Source organism: Chiloscyllium punctatum, chromosome 44 (genome assembly GCF_047496795.1).
Source record: "Chiloscyllium punctatum isolate Juve2018m chromosome 44, sChiPun1.3, whole genome shotgun sequence".
In the NCBI taxonomy this organism is placed as follows: Eukaryota; Metazoa; Chordata; class Chondrichthyes; order Orectolobiformes; family Hemiscylliidae; genus Chiloscyllium; species Chiloscyllium punctatum.
In genome coordinates this window covers 10,574,874-10,595,984 of record NC_092782.1, presented here as the reverse complement: position 1 = coordinate 10,595,984, position 21,111 = coordinate 10,574,874, and the positions used below count along the sequence as shown (strand labels likewise).

Sequence of the window (21,111 nt, the reverse complement as noted above, 5' to 3'; positions counted from 1 at the left end):
TCCTCTCATTCTCTTGCGTTCTAGTGAGTTTTTTTCTCTGTATCTGGATAGATAAGGTGAGCCATGTGTGCATTCATTCCTTATGACTGAGATAAATCCATGCACGACTCAATAAAGAGCCAGATTAAGAACTATTGAGGCCTAGGAAGACCATTCCCTCACCACCATCCTGAGCACTGAAGGAGAGTGCTAACTGATCTTGTGAATTTAGAACTGGTGGTTTGGTACCCTACCTTGTTCTCTGTCATGAAGTTAAATTTGACTATCAAATTCTCAGTTCAACCAAACAGCACTTTGACATTAACACATTTCTTTTAATCTGAGACAATTAAATGCAATGCTCTCCAAAACCTGGAGTAGATTAGGCCCACTACTACTGGACTGGGGAATTTACTGACTTGCATACTGACAGGGAAAAGATGTTGAGTACAACTGAACAAATCCACATCCTTACAGACTGGACCACAGTCGTTTGCTTGGGCCAGGGTTTGGAAGACTTAGCTTCAGAAACTGTTGTGGTGTTTAAAATGTTTGAAGCACTGACAGGCACACGTAAACCACAATCGTGGTTGCAAATACTAACCTCGATTTTCGTCCTTACCCAAGTCTGTCAGTTTCTGGGTTTTACAATGACCTCCCTTGACAGACAACAGCCAGTGACCAGGAACCTTCGTGGTATATGTCCAGCTGACAAATAACTCTGGGATTACTCCCAGCAATACTTAAGCAATTCACAAAGCCCAATACTTTTCTGGATCCCAGGAGAGGAGCTTTACTGGGCAAAGTCTTAATTTGGTCCTGGCTAAATGTTCTTAGAGAAAAGATAATGAAATAGTTCTTTAGAAAAAACACAGGCCCCTGTGGAAGCTGAAGAAAGAGAGGAATGTGGGCATTCTGGCACATTATTGTTGCATGAATGGAATTGAATTGAATTTATTGTCACATGAACCGAGGCACAGTGAAAAGCTTTGTCTTGCGAGCAATACAGGCAGATCATAGAGTTAAGTAGCATCGATACTAAATAATAGCTAGACAGTGGCAGAAACAAAAAACACAGGTAGAGCTGAATGCTGTGCAACTATCATTAGAACTAACAGAATGCTGGGATACATTCACAGGAGTATTGAATGCAAAGGCATTTTGTTATTGATTAGGCCTTACGTGTCTAGTTTGGGTTTTCCCAAATGGTGGATGATGTTTGAACCTTGGAAGGACTGCAGAGGAAGGCCACTGGACAGATTCCCAGTCTGAAGCATCTTAGTTGTCAGCATAGTCTAAAAGTGCTGAACTCCACACTTTGGAGAAGCCTAGACTTGGGCCTGATCTGATCGAGAACTATAACATGTTGGAGGGAATAGATTATGTTCCAGTCAAATAAGACTGTGGATCATAATGATATAAATTATGGCATGAGGTAGTCCACATCCAAATACAAGAAGACCTGGACAATATGAGGCCTAGGCTGAAAAGTAGTAAGCAAAATTCACGCCACACAGATGCCAATGACCATCTCCAAGCAGTGACAATCTAACCATCATCTCTGATAGTTATTGATGTTACCATTACTGAATCTCCCACTGTCAACATCCTGGAGGTTACCATTGACCAGAAACTCAACTGGACTAACCATATACAGTGGAACCTCAATTATCCAAATATCAATTATCTGAATATTGGATTATCCAAATGAGATCTTGAGGTCACAACAAAAACATTACGTCAAAAACATGTTTCCAACACTGATTGCGTCTTTTGTTTACAGTGATTAAAAGTGCACTTAATGCTGCCAAGAACAGTCCTGGACAGATGGGGGGGGGGGGGGATTGGTGCTGTGTGGTGTGTGGGGGTGGGGGCGGTTGGGGTGAGAGCTGGAGATCGGTGTCGATGCCTAACAAAAAGGCACAGACTAGGAAGAATATTGTTTTCAGGGATTTGTGCAAAGTCTGTGCTGGCTGGTGTTTAAATTTGACTGTTCAAGTTACTTACTGTAGCCTCACAGGAATGTGCAAAACAGCAGCAAGTGTATCATTGTTACATATTGTCTCACCGTTCCTGACCTGGTGTTTAATTTGATGGGAGCAGATTCACACTAGACTTGGCACTCCTGAATAAATGGGTGATTTTCTAAACTACATACTGTGCAGCCAGACTGTCAAGATTTACCCTTGTGTCTAGTTCACAGTTTGTGCAACATTTCTGTTGATACTTTTCATAATTTGCACCTTGGATGTGTTAATTTAATTTTTGCTTAAACTTGGGCTCAGGAGGTTGTTTATTCATATTCATCTCTGTCCAACTTCACATCCTATGAGTGAGCTGCCCTTTGTCCTGCTAAGAACCAATGGCTCGACTGCAAGTGGGCGGAATATACAAACAGACAATAAATGCCAGACAGGAAAAGACTCTCCCTATCCACTCAGCCTGTTTGATATGATTATTATCACAATATAAACGTTTCCCACCCTACCTGGAAACCATGAGATCTCCTGGAACGGGCAAACGTCCAGGCCAAAATTGGAAAGGATAACCAGAAACAAACTCCTCTCTGTTCCTCCCTTAGGTGATGGAGACAATTTTCAGACCTTACCAAAGCTGTGAGTATTGGAAATTATATTTGCCTTTTCAAGTCCACAGATCCCTCAAATTTAAAATGGCAATCATAATTCAGGAGAAACATTTTAACGTGGTTATAAATAACTTTACTTGGGTTTCTTGAAGATGGCGGTGGAGTAGGCCACTTGAGCCTGGAGTTCATCAGTTCCGTCGGCTTTTCTTTCTTGTCTGTCTTATTCTCTTTCTCGATTTCTTTTCTTCTTTTTACTTACCTTTTGTGAGGAGCTCAGTCACGGCGATGGCAGCGGTGAGGTGGACCCAGTGCTGACTCGTGACAGAGGCATCAGAGGTGAGATTGGGGTCCTGACGAGGTGGGCCTAGTGCCGACGTTTGGCTGGTGCCGCAGAGGGGGGTATGGGTTCCCTGCAGCGTACAGCGCAGACTCATGGAGGTGGTAGCAGGAACGAGTTTGGGTCCAGTACGAGAGCCGGTGGCATCAGTGGTAGCTGCACCGGTGAAGTCCAGCGAGGACACATGATAGCGGCAGTGTGGATGGAGGCAAATGGCGCTGGAGAGAGGTGACTCTTCTTCCAGCAGTGCAGCTGACTGCTCCAGGCCCATGACTGTGCACTTAACAGGAAGGACTGTAAAGTTTTTATAAAGCACAGATTCTCTTTATGGTGCGGAATGAGACTCGTCGGCCTATCTTGCCTGTGACAGCTCATCAAACAAGCATCATTACCTCGTGTCAATCTCCTGCTTTTCTTTCCCATCCCCTTGAAGTTACTTTTATCCAAATAATTAGCCAATGCCTTCTTGAATGCTTTAATTGAACCTGTCTCCACCACATTTCCAGGCAGTGCATTCATACGCGAACTATTCACTTCTGGAAAACTTTTTTAGACTGTAAGGTATTAGAGCAGAATTAGAATATTCAGCCCATTGAGTCTGTTCTACCATTCGATCATTGCTGATATATTTCTCAACCCCATTCTCCTGCCTTCTCCCTGTAACCCTTGATCCCTTTACCAATCAAGAACCTATTGATTTCTGTTTTAAATGCACTCAATGACTCGGTCTCCACAGCCCTCTGCAGCAATAAGTTCTACAGATTCACCACCCTCTGTCTGAAGAAATTCCTCCTCCTCTCAGTTCTAAACCATCATCCTTTTATTCTGAGGCTGTGCCCTCAGGTCCTAGTCTCTCCTGGTAGCGGTATCATCTTCTCCACTTTATCCAGCCCTCTCAGTACTCTGTAAGTTTCACTCAGATTCCCTATCATCCTTCTAAACTCTTTGAGTACAGAATTTGCTTCCATCCTTACTTTATTCACTTTCACTTCACCTTTGTTTCATTTTCACATCTCTTTAAATCTATGACTTCATATTCTTGTTCATTTTACAAAAAAGAATGGTTTCTCTCTATAGACATTCCACTGACAATCTCAATCAGATCTTCTCTCAGCCTTTTCTCCTAGGAGAACAGCCCCTCAATCTATCCTCATCTCTGAAGTTAAAAATCACACAACACCAGGTTATAGTCCAACAGGTTTAATTGGAAGCACACTAGCTTTTGGAGCGACGCTCCATCAGGTGATCCGAAAGAGGCGCTCCGGAAACTAGTGTGCTTCCGATTAAACCTGTTGGACTATAACCTGGTGTTGTGTGATTTTTAACTTTGTCCACTCCAGTCCAACACCGGCATCTCCAACTCATCACTGAATTTCCTCATCCCTGGAACTATTCTTGTAAATTAATTCTGCGCCCTTTCCTGTTCACATCTGGTCTATAATGTGGAACGCAGAGCTGAACTCTATTGATAAAATATCAATACCACAAGGAATTTTAAAAAAAAGACATGCGAAGAAGGAATAAGCATCCAATAACAGCTGAAAGATGCCAGAAAGTGCAAACTGTGCAGAAACACTGAGCCAGCATTTTGGTTCAATGTGGAAGCATCAGGGTGTTGATATTAACACAGTGAGTGCTTGTAATAAATAACAGCTGGTCACACTGTGATGAGAACCTGAAACAATATGAACAATACAAAGAGGATAATGTGGAGTTGTAAAGTTGTGCATAAGGTCATGGCATGAGAAAGCACAGGAAATGGAAGGCAGTGGTCCTGCGCTGGCCTTTGTTCAACAACAGAATAAACACAGCTATAAATTACACCAGACGAGTGACTCTGAAACAAAGACCAGAGAACAATCGCTCAAGCTTCTTGGCTGTGGAACTTACTGTGCACCCAAAGAGAGGTCTCTCCGATCATGATAGGATTGCTCAGCAGTGTGGAATTTATGAATAAAAGTGAATAAACTGCGATGGCTTTCATCCATCTCCTCTCATTTCATCAGCTGAATTATTACCTCATCCTATTTCCACCCCCTCTCGAGACACCAGTTCACTTAATCCATGTCTCTGTTGTGCAGCTAAATCACAAAGTAAATTTGTTAACAGATGGTAGCTTTTTTTTAATGTTTGCATTTTCAATTGCTTGTCAGCTTTCTTATATCTTTAGCCAGTTATCGGGAATGTTGCCTGTCTGATTTGTTTCTAAGATTTGATAAGCTCAGCTTGAGTAGTAAACTGCAATCCATCAATCTATGGGCTATATGATTTCTGAATAATTCTTATACATCATCTGTGTCTCAATTAGAAAGTGTAAACAGCAAATGGAAAGGAAAAAAGAAATCTTCACATTGAGCCACAATTTAAATCCCAGGCCTGATATACACAAGTGCAAATTAGATAGCAAATTATGTTTTGGTTTGCAATCAAAACTATATCAAAATTCTGGAGTATGTTCAGGACTTCAGTTCCAAGGGCTTTGAATATATTCACTTCTCCACTTTATCAATTACATTCTCTGAATCAGCATTTCTTGGACCACTGTGGGACTAACCTACTGACTTTTAAAAATAATTTTCATTAATCTTTGAAGCAATTTTTTTCGGTCTGGAGAGAATGATCGTGTGCTAATGACCTTATATGAGAAGTGAGATGGATAAAGCATCTCATAACGTTAGTGATTCCAGGATGGGGTAGGATTCTATAACAGTCTCTTGACAGACCAGTATTCTAGTGGCCAAATAAAAAACCACAGCATGGAAGTACAAAGATTGTAATCTGGTTCATAAATCAAAGTACTATCAGTAAAAATGACCATGAAGCTGTCAATTCATTGTAGAAAGCCATTGGGTTCACAACTGTCCTTAAGGGAAGGAATGTCCTTCCTCAACCAGTCTGGCCTATATGTCACTCCAGTCCAATGTAGTCGTGTTGTTGACTCTTAACAGCACTTAGCTGCAGTTTGGGAGAGATAGGCAGCAGATCTGTCACGACTTTTAGAGTCATAGAGATGTACAGCACAGAAACAGACCCTTCAGTCCAACTCGTCCATGCCGACCAGATATCCCAACCCAATTTAATCCCACCTGCCAGCACCCGGCCCATATCCCTCCAAACCCTTCCTATTCATATACCCATCCAGATGCCTTTTAAACGTTGCGATCGTACCAGCCTCCACCACTTCCTCTAGCAGCTCATTCCATACACGCACTGCCCTCAGCGTGAAAACTTGCCCCTTAGGTCTCTTTTATATCTTTCCCCTCCCACCCTAAATCTATGCCCTCTAGTTCTGGGCTCCCCCACCTCAGGGAAGAGAATTTATCTATTTACCCCATCCATGCCCCTCATGATTTTATAGACCTCTATAAGGTCATCTCTCAGCATCCGACGCTCCAGGGAAAACAGCCCGAGCCTATTCAACCTCTCCCTCTATCTCAAATCCTCCAACCCTGGCAACATCCTTGTAAATTTTTTCAGAATCCTTTCAAATTTCACAACATCCTTCTGATAGGAAGGAGACCGGAATTGTATGCAATATTCCAACAGTAGCCTAACCAATGTCCTGTACAGCCATGACATGAACTCCCAAATCCTGTACTCAATACTCTGACCAATAAAGGAAAGCATACCAAATGCCCTTTTTACTATCCTATCTACCTGCAACTTCACTTTTAAGGAGCTATGAATCTGTAATCCAAGGTCTCTTTGTTCAGCAACACTCCCTAGGACCTTTCCATTAAGTGTTTAAGTCTGCTAAGAATTGCTTTCCCAAATTTCAGCACCTCGCATTTATCTAAATTAAACTCCATCTGCTACTTCTCAGCCCATTGGCCCATCTGATCAAGATCCCAGTGTAATCTGAGGTAACCTTCTTCGCTGACCACTACACCTCCAATTTTGGTATCATTTGCAAACTTACTAACTATACCTCTTATGCTCATATCCAAATCATTTATATAAATGATGCAAAGTGGAGGACCCAGCACCGATCCTTGTGGCACTCCACTGGTCATAGGCCTCCAGTCTGAAAAGCAACCCTCCACCACCACCCTCTGTCTTCTACCTTTGAGCCAGTTCTGTATCCAAATAGCGAGTTCTCCCTGTATTCCATGAGATCTAACCTTGCTAACCTGTCTCTTATGGGGAACCTTGTCGAATGCCTTTCTGAAGTCCATATAGATCACATCTACTGCTCTGCCCTTATCAATCCTCTTTGTTACTTCTTCAAAAAACTCAATCAAGTTTGTGAGACATGATTTCCCACGCACAAAGCCATGTTGACTATCCCTAATCAGTCCTTGCCTTTCCAAATACACGTACATCCTGTCCCTCAGGATTCCCTCCAACAATGTGCCCACCACTGAGGTCAGGCTCACTGGTCTACAGTTCCCTGGCTTGTCCTTACCACCCTTCTTAAACAGTGGCACCACGTTAGCTAACCTACAGTCTTCTGGCACCTCACCTATCGCTATTGATGACACAAATATCTCAACAAGGGGCCTAGCAATTCCTTCCCTAGCTTCCCACAGAGCTCTAGGGTACACCTGATCAGGTCCTGGGGACTTATCCACTTTTATGCATTTCATGACATCCAGCACTTCCTGGATTTTTCAAGATGTCACCATCTATTTCCCAACATTTTATACCTTCCATGTCCTTTTCCACAGTAAACACTGATGCAAAATACTGGTTTAGTATCTCCCCATCTCCTGTAGTTCCATACAAAAGCTGCCTTGCTGATCTTTGAGGGGCCCTATTCTCTTCCTAGTTATCCTTTTGTCCTTAATGTATTTGTAAAAACCCTTTGGATTCTCCTTTACTCTATTTGCCAAAGCTATCTCATGTCCCCTTTTTGCCCTCCTGATTTCCTCTTAAGTATACTGCTACTGCCTTTATACTCTTCTAAGGATTCATTTGATCTATCTTGTCTGTACCTGACATATGCTTCCTTCTTTTTCTTAACCAAACCCTCAATTTCTTTCATCATCCAGCATTCCCGACATCTACCAGCCTTTCCTTTCACCCTGACAGGAATATACTTTCTCTGGATTCTCGTTATCTCATTTCTGAAAGCTTCCCATTTTCCAGCTGCCTCTTTACCTGCGAACATCTACCCCCCAATCAACTTTTGAATGTTCTTGACTAATACCGTAAAAATTAGCCTTCTTCCAATTTAGAACTTCAACTTTTAGACCTGGTCTATCCTTTTTCATCACTATTTTAAAATAAATAGAATTTCAACCACTTAAGAAATTTTAGTACTAAAATCTTCTTTATGTTTGTCTTTGCTGCCATGTCAGTTTATAAAATATACCTACCTCTGCAGTCTGCTGCCCTATCTGGCCTCCAATGGCTCTGGCCCTATGATATTCTACTCACCCACCTTCCCAGTGGCGAGCTGCCTGATTAACCAGTGACTCGGGTGTCCTACTTCAGTGAGAAGGCCTGAAAAACACAACTCAATCAGGCTTCCTGGTGTGATCAGGCAGATTGAGTTCGATGTTTCACACGCCCTCCCTCCATTTTGCACCAAAACTGACTCTACTAGTTTTGCCTTCCCAAATCAATGCTTGGTTTGTAATTAACTAAAAGCAATGGGAAGTATGATTTGAAAATAGGACTGAATTAAATTTTCCTACTTTGTTTCAATGATTTTCCCAACTTTCTTACCCTGCTTCACTGTAAAACTGCACTTGACCTCTACTTATCTTGAACATAATCAGTGAAAGCTTGAAGGTAATCAGTGAACTAATTTATCTAATATAGACAAAGCACCTTCATTCCACCTAATGGTGTTGTTTCTTTGTATCTTTTTCAGCATTAGTGTAACTCCATTGTTAAAGTCCTTGAGACCAATGAAACCCAGTTAAAGGATGAAGATAATAGCTATGACAAAAAAATTGATACTTTCTTCTCGCGTATACATCTTAAGCAGCTTTTGAACCATGTCTGACAGCTAGGCATATTATATATGACGTTAACTAGGCTTATTACTCCTGAAGTAAAGAATATTCACCAGAGACAATGGAGGCGGGCTGATTTTGGATACTTAACCCAGCTCATATCTATCAAAACCAACTGTTACAAAGCAATAGGGAATAAAACTTGCAGTTGACTAGATTTATAGGATGTTTTACTTGTACATATCCAGTGCCAAACTACCCTGAACCTCTGTTGAATAAGGTGCTGTTATTGTGTGACCTCTCCTAGTTAATGATGCTGCTCAATCTGATTGATTTGTGCTCCCCAGTGAGGCAAAGCTTGACACAAATACAATTTAAATTTTTAATGTTAGCCTTTTAAAGGCAGCTTTGACAGAATGAGCAAACTTAACAGTATTTGCTGAGTTTTGATGAATGTATTTGCCAATACAGGTCATGGTTGGTTGGGGATTTCTATTGTACGAGTGTGGCAGGGAATAGCAAGTTGCAATGTTTTCCTTGTATCAGATTCATGTTTATGTAAGACCGTAAGATGTCGGAACAGACGTGGGCCATTCAGTCCATCAAGTCTGCTCCACCATTCAGTGAGGATTGTGGCTGATCTGATAACCCTCAAATCCACTTTCCTGTCTTTTCCCTATAGCCCTTGATTCCCTTATTGATTAAAACCTGTCTACCTCAGTCTTGAATAGACTTAATAACCCAGCCTCAATAGCTCTCTGTGGTAAGGTATTCTATAGATTCTGAGAGAAGAAATTCCTCCCCATCTCTGTCTTCAATATGTGACTCGTTATTCTAAGTTAATGCCCTCTGTTTCTAGAAACTCCCACAAGGGAAAACAACCTTCCTGTATCAACCCTGTCAAGTGCCCTAAGAATCTTGTATGTTTTAGTAAGGGTTCCCTCTCATTTTTCTAAACTCAATTGAGTACAGGTCCAACCTACCCAACATGTCCTCATAAGAAAACTCCTCCGTGCCTGGGATCAACCCAGTGAACCTTCTCTAGGCTGCCCCAATGTCCTTCTTTAGATAAGGGACCTAGATCTGTTCTACAAAGATCCAGACTATATCATTGAACAATGAGATGTAAGCCAACAAGTAGATTCACAACACATGTTGGTGCCAGTAAAGTGCCTTCAATGGAGGAAAGTAAAAATTATTATTTGCAAAAAGTTGCTATGATTTTCTGGCTGAAAGGGGGATAGAAGCAGCTACAATAGTAATTGTCTAAAGGGAGTTGGGACTGCACCTATTCAAGGAAAGTTTGAATGGCCACTGAGAGCAAACAAGACAGTGACCAAACTGGATGGCTCTTTCAAAGGCACAGGTACGATTGATGGTTCTCCTTCTGGGTTCAGTGATCCATAACTCCTTTTGCAAAGCAACGTTTTCCCTCCAGACTATAGCTGAACTGCCTTAATATGAGAAATGTGAAAACAAAATGCAAATACAATAACCTCAGAGTTCTTTTAAAAAAATTAACTACTTGGTTTCCTGAACCTGCTGTTAAGCGAGTTCTTGGACAAAATGAGGACGACTGTCAACCAGTACAGACATGTGGGGGAGCTGAGTAATAACTTTCTGCACTGTAAGAATTCTGTGATTTCATTCCTAGCAAGTGAAATATCGTCCCCCCAAAAAATCTTCATTGCCATATCAAATATTGGCAAGCATTGCCCACAGAGTTGCAACCTTGTGTGAGTCACTTGTGTCAACCAAATTGGAATAACTCTGAAATTTGACATGTGCACAGTTTGCAAGAGACGACGTGAGCCATAGTTTCCTTTCAAATACTGACAATGTTTGTCATTTCACCTGGTTAGAGCACAGAAATGAGTTTGGTTTTTTGAAAGAGAAGGACTAGATCCATGCTGTGCTTTTGTTGCACTTTGTGAGGGGACTGAATTGCTCCTTCCAGTGTTGTGCTGATTAATGATCCTAAGAGCATGAAATGGCGCCAGGCAAACTGCTGCTGGGGCCAGAGGCATTTTGAGAAGTGTTCAATCTTCTTCTCTTACTTCAACATGTCTCCTTATCCAGAACCTGGCACAAAGCCTCAACTAGCAGAGAAGAAACATCAGCGAAACTCAGAACAAAGTCGTCATGCCAGAAAACCTTACAAAGAAGGTGCTTATAACCTACCCAGAACTCAATGGCAACTTCCTCAAATTGTCATGATGGATGGAGTTTAATATAAGCAGATATGAAGTAGGGTTCATCGGAAGGAAAAATCAGCATTATTTGTGCCCTGCTAATGACGTTGAAATCGCTGACAATAAAGTTGAGTGAGCTTCAGTAATCTTAATAGACTTAATACTCAATGTGTCAAGCCAACAATCAACAACATCAATAGAATTTTGGACAATACAGCCAGAGGAAGTCATGTTTTGGTCAGACATAACCTTGGATTACTGATTCTAATGAACAATGGGGATATTCATGCGTGGTAGGAGGCTGATCCTCAATAACAGAAGCTTGTATTGTGAAGAATGGTTGAAGAAATTTCAGCCTTTCAACCTCGATATAAGGGGTCTGAGTGGTGGGGAGGGAAACCCTGCGATTGCCTTAGCTGATTTTTGGTAAAATTCAGTCTGTTGCTTCTAAGTGTCAATTTTGGGCAGTTTCAAGGAGGATTTCTCTCTGCGAGTGCCAGTGAGTTATCTCACACTATTCTCTGTAGTTTGCCTCATTATGCAGCTGTCTAAGGGAATATTACACTTCGCCCAACACACAGCATGACATAACACGCTCTTCATAGTGCAATGTGGGTGCGTCATTTACTGGAAAGCCTTCAAACTGTGTTCAATCTGAAGAACTGTTCAGTTCTTCAGCTTTCATCATATTCCCCTTTCACCTGCTCTGGCTGGGCAGAGGGCAGCATGCTGGGATTTTGTGAAATACAGTGTCGGAGGGGATTCCACCCCCCCCCCCACCCCCCATTCCATGCCAAAGACCAGTCCGAGCATTGGAACCCCATTTCCAGCAGACCTACTGTCTGCTGTAGGCTGCCCTGGTTGAAGGATGAGCTGCATCATGTCTACACTCATCCTCAATCAGGGGGTTGTGTAACAGAGTCATTTCTGCATCTTCCTCCCCCCCCCCCCAAGTCCACTGTGCTGAGGGACTAGGAATGGATAGCCCAACTGATCAATGACTGGACGTCTGACTGATCTCTGTGCAGTTCCCTGGCTCTGACCTCCTGGACAGGTGGAACCGGACGCGCAGTATAGATCATGATGTCCACTCCCTGAGAAACCCCTGGCCCTGACCACACAAAGCAGCCGACTGGCCGTATCCAAGCCCCAAGTAATCCCTCACTGAAGCCTGTCTCCCTTGACCTGACTGCGGACCTAGTCCCCTGTGACTTTGAGATATGGTCTTTTGGTTGAAGCACATACAGTGAATTTGCTGTTTACACTCCTGGTGCATGGTACAGGTGTCAGCCTGATGTAGCACCATGCTGTACAGCGACATGTCCAGCCCCTTGCCTGACAACCACAACATGCCTGGCTATATGTCTATGTTAAACAGCAAAGAAAGACTGAAACACTGAGACTCTTTAAGTTTTGAATGCAACAAAATGTAAAAGGCAACTCAGAGATGCTGGGAGTATCCAAGTACAGGTACTTCTTCCATGATGCGATGGTTGAATTCTTGTGCAACCTGCATTATGGAAAAATTGCACTTTAGAAACAGCGCTTAAAGTGTTGGCGAAATAGTCGCATTGCAGCCTATACACGTTTTAAAAGTTTGCACTTTAGAAACAGTGTCCCAGTTTGTCAATCGCATTACTGCACATTCGCGTTAACGAAACGCACGTCATTGCGGAACGACTTGCAAATGCAAAGTGATTGAGCGCGAAGAGATCAAGTGAGGAACCCTCTGTGAGCAAAGTGTCCTGGAAGGTGCCAGCGCACTCCAAAGTGCAGCACTGAAGTGCAGAACTGTATTCTAAGTGAGCCAGAGATGTGCCATGACGATGTGGTGAGGCTGGTAAGTGTCCAATGCCAAACTTCTTCAAAGCAAGTGGTCACTACTTCTGGTGCACACCCCAAAATATTGGGCGCTGCTGCACAGGATAGAGGCCCAGAGGTGGGTGTGGTGAGTTAGATCCATCCAGTATCCACTCTGACCTTCAGGTTGGGAATTGTTGTTGGCCAACTTCTTTCATCTGACTCAGGAGAGAATAGGAAATTCCATGTGAACGAGGTGTGATTAGACACGTATGCCATGCAAATCACCCTCTTGCTGCTCACCAATAAGATTCTTGTTGCACTGTTCAAAACTTGGTTGGAGAATCAGACACTTTTTCTTAACGTTAAGGGTCTAATTTCTTCCAATCCTGTCTCATTTACCCAAGTGACTCATCAGTGCCTACATCATTCAGGGACTGGGAAGATTCCTCCCAATGCTTTGAAGCAATGACTGGGTAAGAGGTGAACTAGCAATCTGACACAAATCATTACCCTCTTCTTACTCCATGTGGTTTGTTTCCAGATTAGATTAGATTAGATTAGATTACTTACAGGATGTTGTTCATTAACTGGCTGTTGGAAAATCTGTAAATGCAAAGGGCTTGTTATTCTGCTGTAATGAGTGAAACATTACAGCCGAATAGAAAAAGTTAACTTTTCTTTCTTTTCCACTCTGAGAATTTGGGCATCACTGGTAATAATTATTCAGATCATCAATCCCTAATGCACTGAGCTGATACAACTGAGGGGGTTGCAAGCAGAGAACAGTTAAGAGTCAAGCAAATAGGCATGAGAATTGTCATAAATAAGCCAGACTTGGGAAGGATGCAGCATTCATTCTCTAAGGGAGACGAATGAACCGTTACACTGAAAAAAAATCATCTTACATACAGTACTTATTTGCAAATCTCTAACCCTGATAGACTTTAAAAACTGTAATGCTGCATTATAAAAATCTGAGGGCCAGAGTTAATGCACGGGAGAAAATAAATATGAACCTTTGAAGGCATTTCTACTTTGGCATCATTTTGCAATACTGTACCAAAACCATCAATAACATTGACCAGGCTTTTGGTCACCAGTCCAAATATAACCTGGTGTCACATTTTGCCTGATTACTCATCTACGAAACCCTTGGATGTTCCATTGCATTAAAGGAACATCACAAATCAAAATCACTCCATGTACAGGATATCAATGTGGATTTCTGCTTCTTGATTTCTGATCAAGATGGAATCAATGATTGTAAGAAAAGTTGCAATTTGTGCAGTTGTTAATTCTGACACATTTGTTACCGTTTGCCTCATTGTGTAAATACAGTAAGTTCAGCAGAACTGAGAATGCCAGCATATGGTAGAATTAAAATAAAATCATTTGTGGGATGTGGGCGTCAATGACTGGGCAGCAATTATTGCCTGTCTCTAGTTGCCCTTGAGAAGGTTGGGGGTGAGCTGCCTTCTTGAACTGCTGTAGTCCACCTGCTGTGGCTTGACCCACAATGCCATTAGGGAGGGATTCCAGGATATTGACCCAGCGACAGTGAAGGAACAGTCATATATTTCCAAATCAGGATGGTGAGTGGCTCAGAGAGGAATTTGAAGATGGTAATGTTCTCATGTATCTGTTGCTCTTGTTGTTCTCGATGAAAGTGGTCATGGATGAAAGGTGCTGTGCAAGAATCCTTGATGAATTTCTACAGTGCATCATGTAGATCGTACACACTGCTGCTATTGAGCATCAATGGTGGAGAGACTGGGTGCTTGTGGATGCGGTGTCAATCAAGCAGGCTGCTTTGTCCTGGATGGTGGCGAGCTTTTTGAGTGTTGTTCAAACTGCACTCATCCAGGCAAGTAGGGAGTATTCCATCACTTGTGCCTTGGTGAACAGGCTTTGGGAAGTCAGAAGGTGAGTTTCTCGCCACAGTATTTTCAGTCTCTGACCTGCTCTTGTAGTCATTGTTTATGTGGTGAGTCAGTTGAGTTTCTCATCAATGGTAACCCTCAGGATGCTGATAGTGAGTGATTCAGTGATGGGACACCATTAAATGTCAACGGCCAGTGGTTGGATATTTTTGTAATGGTGATGGTCATAGCTTGGCATTTGAGTGGCATGAATATTAATTGTCACTTGTCAGCCCAAGCCTGGATATTGTCCAGAACTTGTTGCTTTGAATACGGACTGCTTTAGTTTCTGAGGAGTTGCGATTCGTGCAGAACGTTGCACAATCATCGATGAACATCCCCACTTCTGACCTTATGATGGAGGGAAGGTCATTGATGAAGCAGCTGAAGATGGTTGGGCCTAGGACACTACCCTGAGCAACTCTTGCAGAGATGTCCTGGAACTGAGATGACTGACTCCAACTACCAGAGAGTTTGCCCCCGATACCCATTGATTCCAGTTTTGCTAGGGCTACTTGATGCGACACTCGTTTGAATGCAGCCTTGGTGTCAGGGGTTGTCACTCTCATCTCTCCTCTGGAATTCAGCTCTTTTCTTTTTTCCATGTTTGAACCAAGGCTGTAATGAGGTCAGGAGCTGAGTGGCCCTGGTGGAACCCAAACTGGGCGTCACTGAGCAGGTTGTTGCTGAGCAGGTGCTGCTTGATAGCACTGTTGGTGACCCCTTCCATCACTTTACTGATTGCTTCTGCTTGAAGTATTTCCTTTCATACAGAAAGACATAAGATGTATGACATCAACAGTATGTCCTTTATCTTCTTTGGACTGAGTTCTGATCCTGACCCCAGGAAGTGTAGCTATCAGCAGCAAAAGAGCCTTTTCTTTACTTCAGCACATCACAACCTATCTGCAATATTCACCATGTGTAGTGTTCGGTTTATAAACAAGAAAACCTCCAGTGAGTTGACTTGCAATGCTGATTATAAATGGATTGTACAGCTCACTTTACATTGATCAACTTCCAGTCAGCTAATTGGAGATCGCATGTGCACCCATGCCTTTCAGACTCTTATCACCGTAGAGTGGGGGCAATGGTCATATAGTGGCAGTATATATAGGCCAGGGCTTAGGGCTTCTATCAGCCCACCAGATATATTTGGTGGGAGATATATTCCATTTATCTTGGTTAGACTCTCTTTATGTATAATAAATGAACATTTCTCAACTGGCCCATTGTGATGGCAGCAAATCTGACGGATCAGCTGATACTTAAAGGCAGCCTGCAGCTTCTTAACCAAAGATATAGTTTGTAAAGGTGAAGAGGCAGTTATCAGAGTAGCAATCTGAACAATATCATCCCGGGCTCCTGTGATCTCTCATGAAGACATGTAGGTGCTCTGAGAGTGAGTGAGTGTCAGGATTGAGTTCCTCTTCTCCAGACTGTGGAATTATTGTTTGAGCATTTCAAGGAGTGATCCAGTCATTATGCAAGTTTATACACGCAAACAGTCTGGGTTCAATGAAGTACAAAGGGAGCACTGTCCTGTCAGGGGTTCAGACTGTCAGTTGACACGATAAGCTATAGCTAGTGGGTGTACAAAGATCCCAGAGACTACACAAGGAGGAGAAAGTCAGTTTTTCCTCATGCTTTGAGTGATATGTATTCCTCAAACAACATCAAAAATAACCCATTGATTTGGTCATTTATTTCACTGCTATTTGTGGGAACTTGTTTCTGCCTTCCCAACACTGATGACACAACAAAACAAACTTCATTACTTGAGATTGGGTCACCGGACCCGAAACGTTAACTCCAATTTCTCTCCACGGATGTTGCTAGAACTGCTGAGCTTCTCCAGCAATTTCGGTTTTTGTTTCTAATTTACAGCATCTGCAGTTCTTTCATTTTTTATTCATTAATTGTAAAATGTTCTGTGATTGCTCTGAGCTGGTGAAGGGCATGATTTAAATAAAAGTTCTTTCTGCGTTTAATTAGACCTGACAGTGGCAGTTGAGGAAGACAGCACGCCACCACCGCAAAGATAATTAGGAATGATGTCTAGCCAGCAACATGTCACAAATGAGTATCCAAAAAAAAATTGATTAAAATAACTCAGGAAGTGCGAGGCCACCTATGATTTTTATGCTTTGTGACCAAATTATTTGACTCCCATCATGATATTCGAGGATGAGGTGCTGGAAAAGCACAGCGGGCCAGGCAGCATCCGAGGAGCGGGAGAATCGATGTATTGGGGCATAAGCCCTTCATCAGGAATTTCAGGAGGAACAGTCCTCACTTTCTCCCATCATGATTGGGTCCATTTGGCCCCCAAAAACCTATATTACATTGTCCTATGTAAACAAGGCACTTTCACAGCTGTACTTCCGCTGAGAGAGAAGTCTGCAGCACAGCAGTACAGCAGGTTTGAACACCTGGTGCATGTAACTTATGTACGTACAATGTTTTTGACATGCTTCACCATCACAGACAGCTTGCCGCTCTCCCAAGAGATGCAGAGTTGTGTGCTCGCTGACAGTTTCCCAGTGTGAGATACGGCTTCTGAAAAACAAGTGAGTGCATCAAAACTGATCGACCATGGAGTGAAAGCATTTATCTAATGTTCAGGTATTTGCTGTGTAAGTTGAACAGACTTTGCCGAATGGCAATGAGTAGGATGGCAAACAAGATTGTGTGCTGTTCCATACCTGGGGATGGCAAGCCAGAAGCTCTTTCATCGTTGGGAAAACAGTGAAAAAATGTATAGACAAGATCACTCTGCAAAATATGAAGACAAAAATTCACATTAAGATATTGTGCATGTTGGACTTCCTTTGTTGGTATTGTTAGCACAAGAAGTAGGAGTCTAAGGATGACTGTGAATTCATTGTCAATTGTCAGAAAAACCCATCTGGTTCACTAACGTCCTTTAGGGAAGGAAACTGTTATCCTTACCTGATCTAGCCTTCATGTGACTCCAGACCCACAGCAATATAATGCCTTCTTAACTGCCCTCTGGGCAATTAAGGATGGGCAATAAATGCTGGCCTAGCCAGTGATACCGTCATCCTGTCAATGTCATACAACCATAGAGTCCCACAACATAGCGACAGGCCCTTTGGGCCAATGCCAACCAAAATATCCACCTACATTTAACCTATTTCTTTGCACTTGGCCCATGTCCTTCTAAACCTTTCCTAACCATGTATTTGTCCAAATGCCTTTTAAATGCTGTTAATGTACCCGCCTCAACCACTTCTGTTGGTAGCTCATTCCATATGTGTACCATCCTCTGTGTAAAAACGTTGCCCTTCAGGTTCCCTTTTGTTCTTTCCCCTCTAACCTTAAACTGTTGCCCTCTAATCTCGATTCCCTAACCCTGCAAAAAAGACTGAGTGCATTCACCCTATCCATGCCTCTCATTATCTTATACATTTCTATAAGATCCCTCTCAGTCTCCAACGTTGTAAAGAAAAAAAGTCCTAGCTTGTCCAACCTCTCCCTAAACTCAGATCCTTGAGCCAAGGAAACATCCTTGTAAATTTCTTCAGCACTTTTTCCAATTTAATAACAGCAAGGTGACCAAAGCTGAACACAATACTCCAATTGCGGCCTCACCAAGCCCTGAACAACTGCAACATAACTTCCCAACTTCTACACTCAATGTCCTGCCTGATGAAGGCCAGTGTGCCAAATGCCTCCTTCACTGCCCTGTCTATCTGTGACTCCACTTTCAGAGAACCATGCACCTGAACTCCAAGGTCCCTCTGTTCCACTACACTCCTTAAGGCCCGACCATTCACCATGAAATTCCTACCTTGATTTGACTTTCCAAAATGCAAGCCCTCACATTTATCTATATTAAATACCATTTGCCATGTCTGGCCCCGCTTCCCCAGCTGATTGAGGTCCTGCTGCAATTTCTGATAACCTTCCTCACTGTCCACATTACCACCTATTTTAGAGTCATCTGCAAACTTCCTAATCATGCCTTGTACATTATCACCCAAATCATTGATATAGATAATAAACAGCAATGGGCCCAGCACCGATTCCTGAGGCACTCCACTAGTCACAGGCCTCCAGTCCAACAAGCATCCTTCCACTATTACCCTTTGCCTCCCCATCAAACCAATTGTGTATCCAATTTTGCCAGCTCCCTCTGGATTCCAATCGATCTAACCTTCTCAAGCAGCCTAACATTTGGAACCTTATCAAAGGCCTTAATGAAATTCATATAGACTACCGCCTTGCCCTCGTCATCCTTCCTGGTTATTTCAATTCTAACAACTTTCTGAGGCATGATCTGCTATGCACAAAGCCATGCTGACTAATCAAACCCTGTCTTTCCAAATGCACGTACATCTTACCTCTCAGAATCTTCTCATGAATAAAAATAAAAATTGGAAATTCAGGCAGGAAAGTCAGCACACTTAGTTAATTCTGTTCAGGATATAGTGAACCTTTATGAACAAACCTGAGAAGTGAGGACTTGTCTGAAGATACATTGTTAACCCTGAATGTTTAGGCTCATTTTTTTTCCTTTAATACAAGAAGCCTAACAATATAGTTCAAGACTTAGCGTTTGCAGGAGTATTGTAGAGAAAAAGAACAATCAGCGTTTCTGCCATTACACTGAAACAGACAGCAAATTCCTGAGTCTGCACATACACACAATAATGTGGAAATCCATAACTTGCTATTATTGATACCAAGACCGTCTAGATGGTGTACAGTTGAAGTTCTCCCAGACTGCAATCTCTAAGCAATTAACAAATCAAATAGTGTGCTATTAATCTTCCTGGTGTCCCCTCAAGTTTTGATACATGCAGCGACCAATAGCATTTCAAACAGATATGAATTTCCCAATGATAAATTCAGGAAGTTAAGATCTTAAGACTTTTGTATAACAGACACTGTTAAATCAACATGGACTAATCATGACTTATTAGGCAATTAATACACTAAATGATAGAAAAGACATTCTCTCACAATATCTTAAAGTAGAGAAACCACGGTGCATTATTACACTGCATCACACTCTTCACAGAATGTAGTCTTTTTTAATTAATAAATTGGATGTGGAAATCATTGATTGGACCAGCATTCATTGCCCATCCCTAGTTATCCTTGAGAAGATGATAGCTACTTTTTTGAATTGCTGCAGTCCATGTGCTCTAGGGAGACTTACAATGCTGTTACGGTGGATTTCCAGTATTTCGACCCAGCGACAGTGAAGGAATGCAATATATTTCCAATTCAGGATGGTGTGTGGCTTGGAGGGGAACTTACAGGTAGTGGTTTTCCCATGTATCTGTTGCTCGTCATCCCAGATGGAAGTCATCATGGATTTGGAAGGTGCTGTCTCAGGATCCTTGGGTGAATGTTTGCAGTACATCTTGTAGATAGTACACAGTGCTGCTCCTGAGCATTAGTGGTGAAGGGATTGAATATTTGTGGATGTGGTGCCAGTCAAGCTTTGTCCTGGATGGTGTAAAGCTTCCTGAGTGTTGTTGATGTTGCACTTAACCAGGCAAATGAAGAGTATCACATCACACTGCTGACTTATGTCATGTATATGGTGGACAGGCTTTGGGGAGTCAGAAGGTGAGTTACTCACTGCAAGATTCCTACTTTTTTAAAAGCTGCTGTTATAACCACAATTTTTATATAGCTAGTCCAGTTCAGTTTCTGGACAATGGTAACCACTAGGATGTTAGCAGTGGGGAATTCAGTGATGGCAACACCATTCAATGATAGTTAGATTTTGTCTTTTTTGGATGTGTCATTGTATGGCATTTGTGTGGCTCGAATGGTTTTGCCACTTTTTAGTCCAGGCCTGAATATTTTCCAGATCATGGCACCAATCTTTTCCAATCAGGTTTGAAGGGCCTCCTTTGCTTACAGTGGTGGAGGGTGAATCACCAGGAAATCTTAACAAGGAGAAGCATCTATCTTTTCAACAAGGTACACTTTATTGTGTACTGAAAGTGATAAGTACCAGGTATATTGACTAGTTAGTTAATAATAACTTAGACTGTCAGGAGCAGAGAATGATGTCAGTCGGTGTGTGGGGGAGTGGTGTTTCCAAGGACAGGAAGCTAGGAGAGATGTTGAGGGCGAGGTTTTGGTTAGGGTGCACATCATTCCATTCAATTCAGTGTCAACACGATGAGTGTGTGATGACCTTTGCCCAAAAGATATACAGTACTCTGCTGCACAGGGTAACCATTACTGATGTGTTTAATTTCACCTTGATCAAAATGTGTCCAGCTATGAACTGAATACCTCACACAAACTGCTGACTATTTACAGATCAGTTGATATCGCCACTGCATACTGAGCAGAATACCGCAGAAGGGCTTTGGAAAACAAAGTGAGATTAAGAAATTCA

The 21,111-nt window shown here is 42.3% G+C and overlaps 1 protein-coding gene across 1 annotated transcript in view; it reads right to left on the bottom strand.

Annotated features, from left to right (window-relative positions):
• Window positions 1-21,111, bottom strand: part of LOC140466712 (phosphatidylinositol 3-kinase C2 domain-containing subunit gamma-like) — a 223,152-nt gene that overhangs the window by 11,731 nt on the left and 190,310 nt on the right. Inside the window, exons 31-32 of the mRNA XM_072562213.1 lie at window positions 17,426-17,495; window positions 17,179-17,279 (exon numbers count right to left, since the gene is read on the bottom strand). Of these exons, the coding sequence (XP_072418314.1) occupies window positions 17,179-17,279; window positions 17,426-17,495 (171 nt within the window). The remainder of the gene's footprint in view (window positions 1-17,178; window positions 17,280-17,425; window positions 17,496-21,111) is intronic.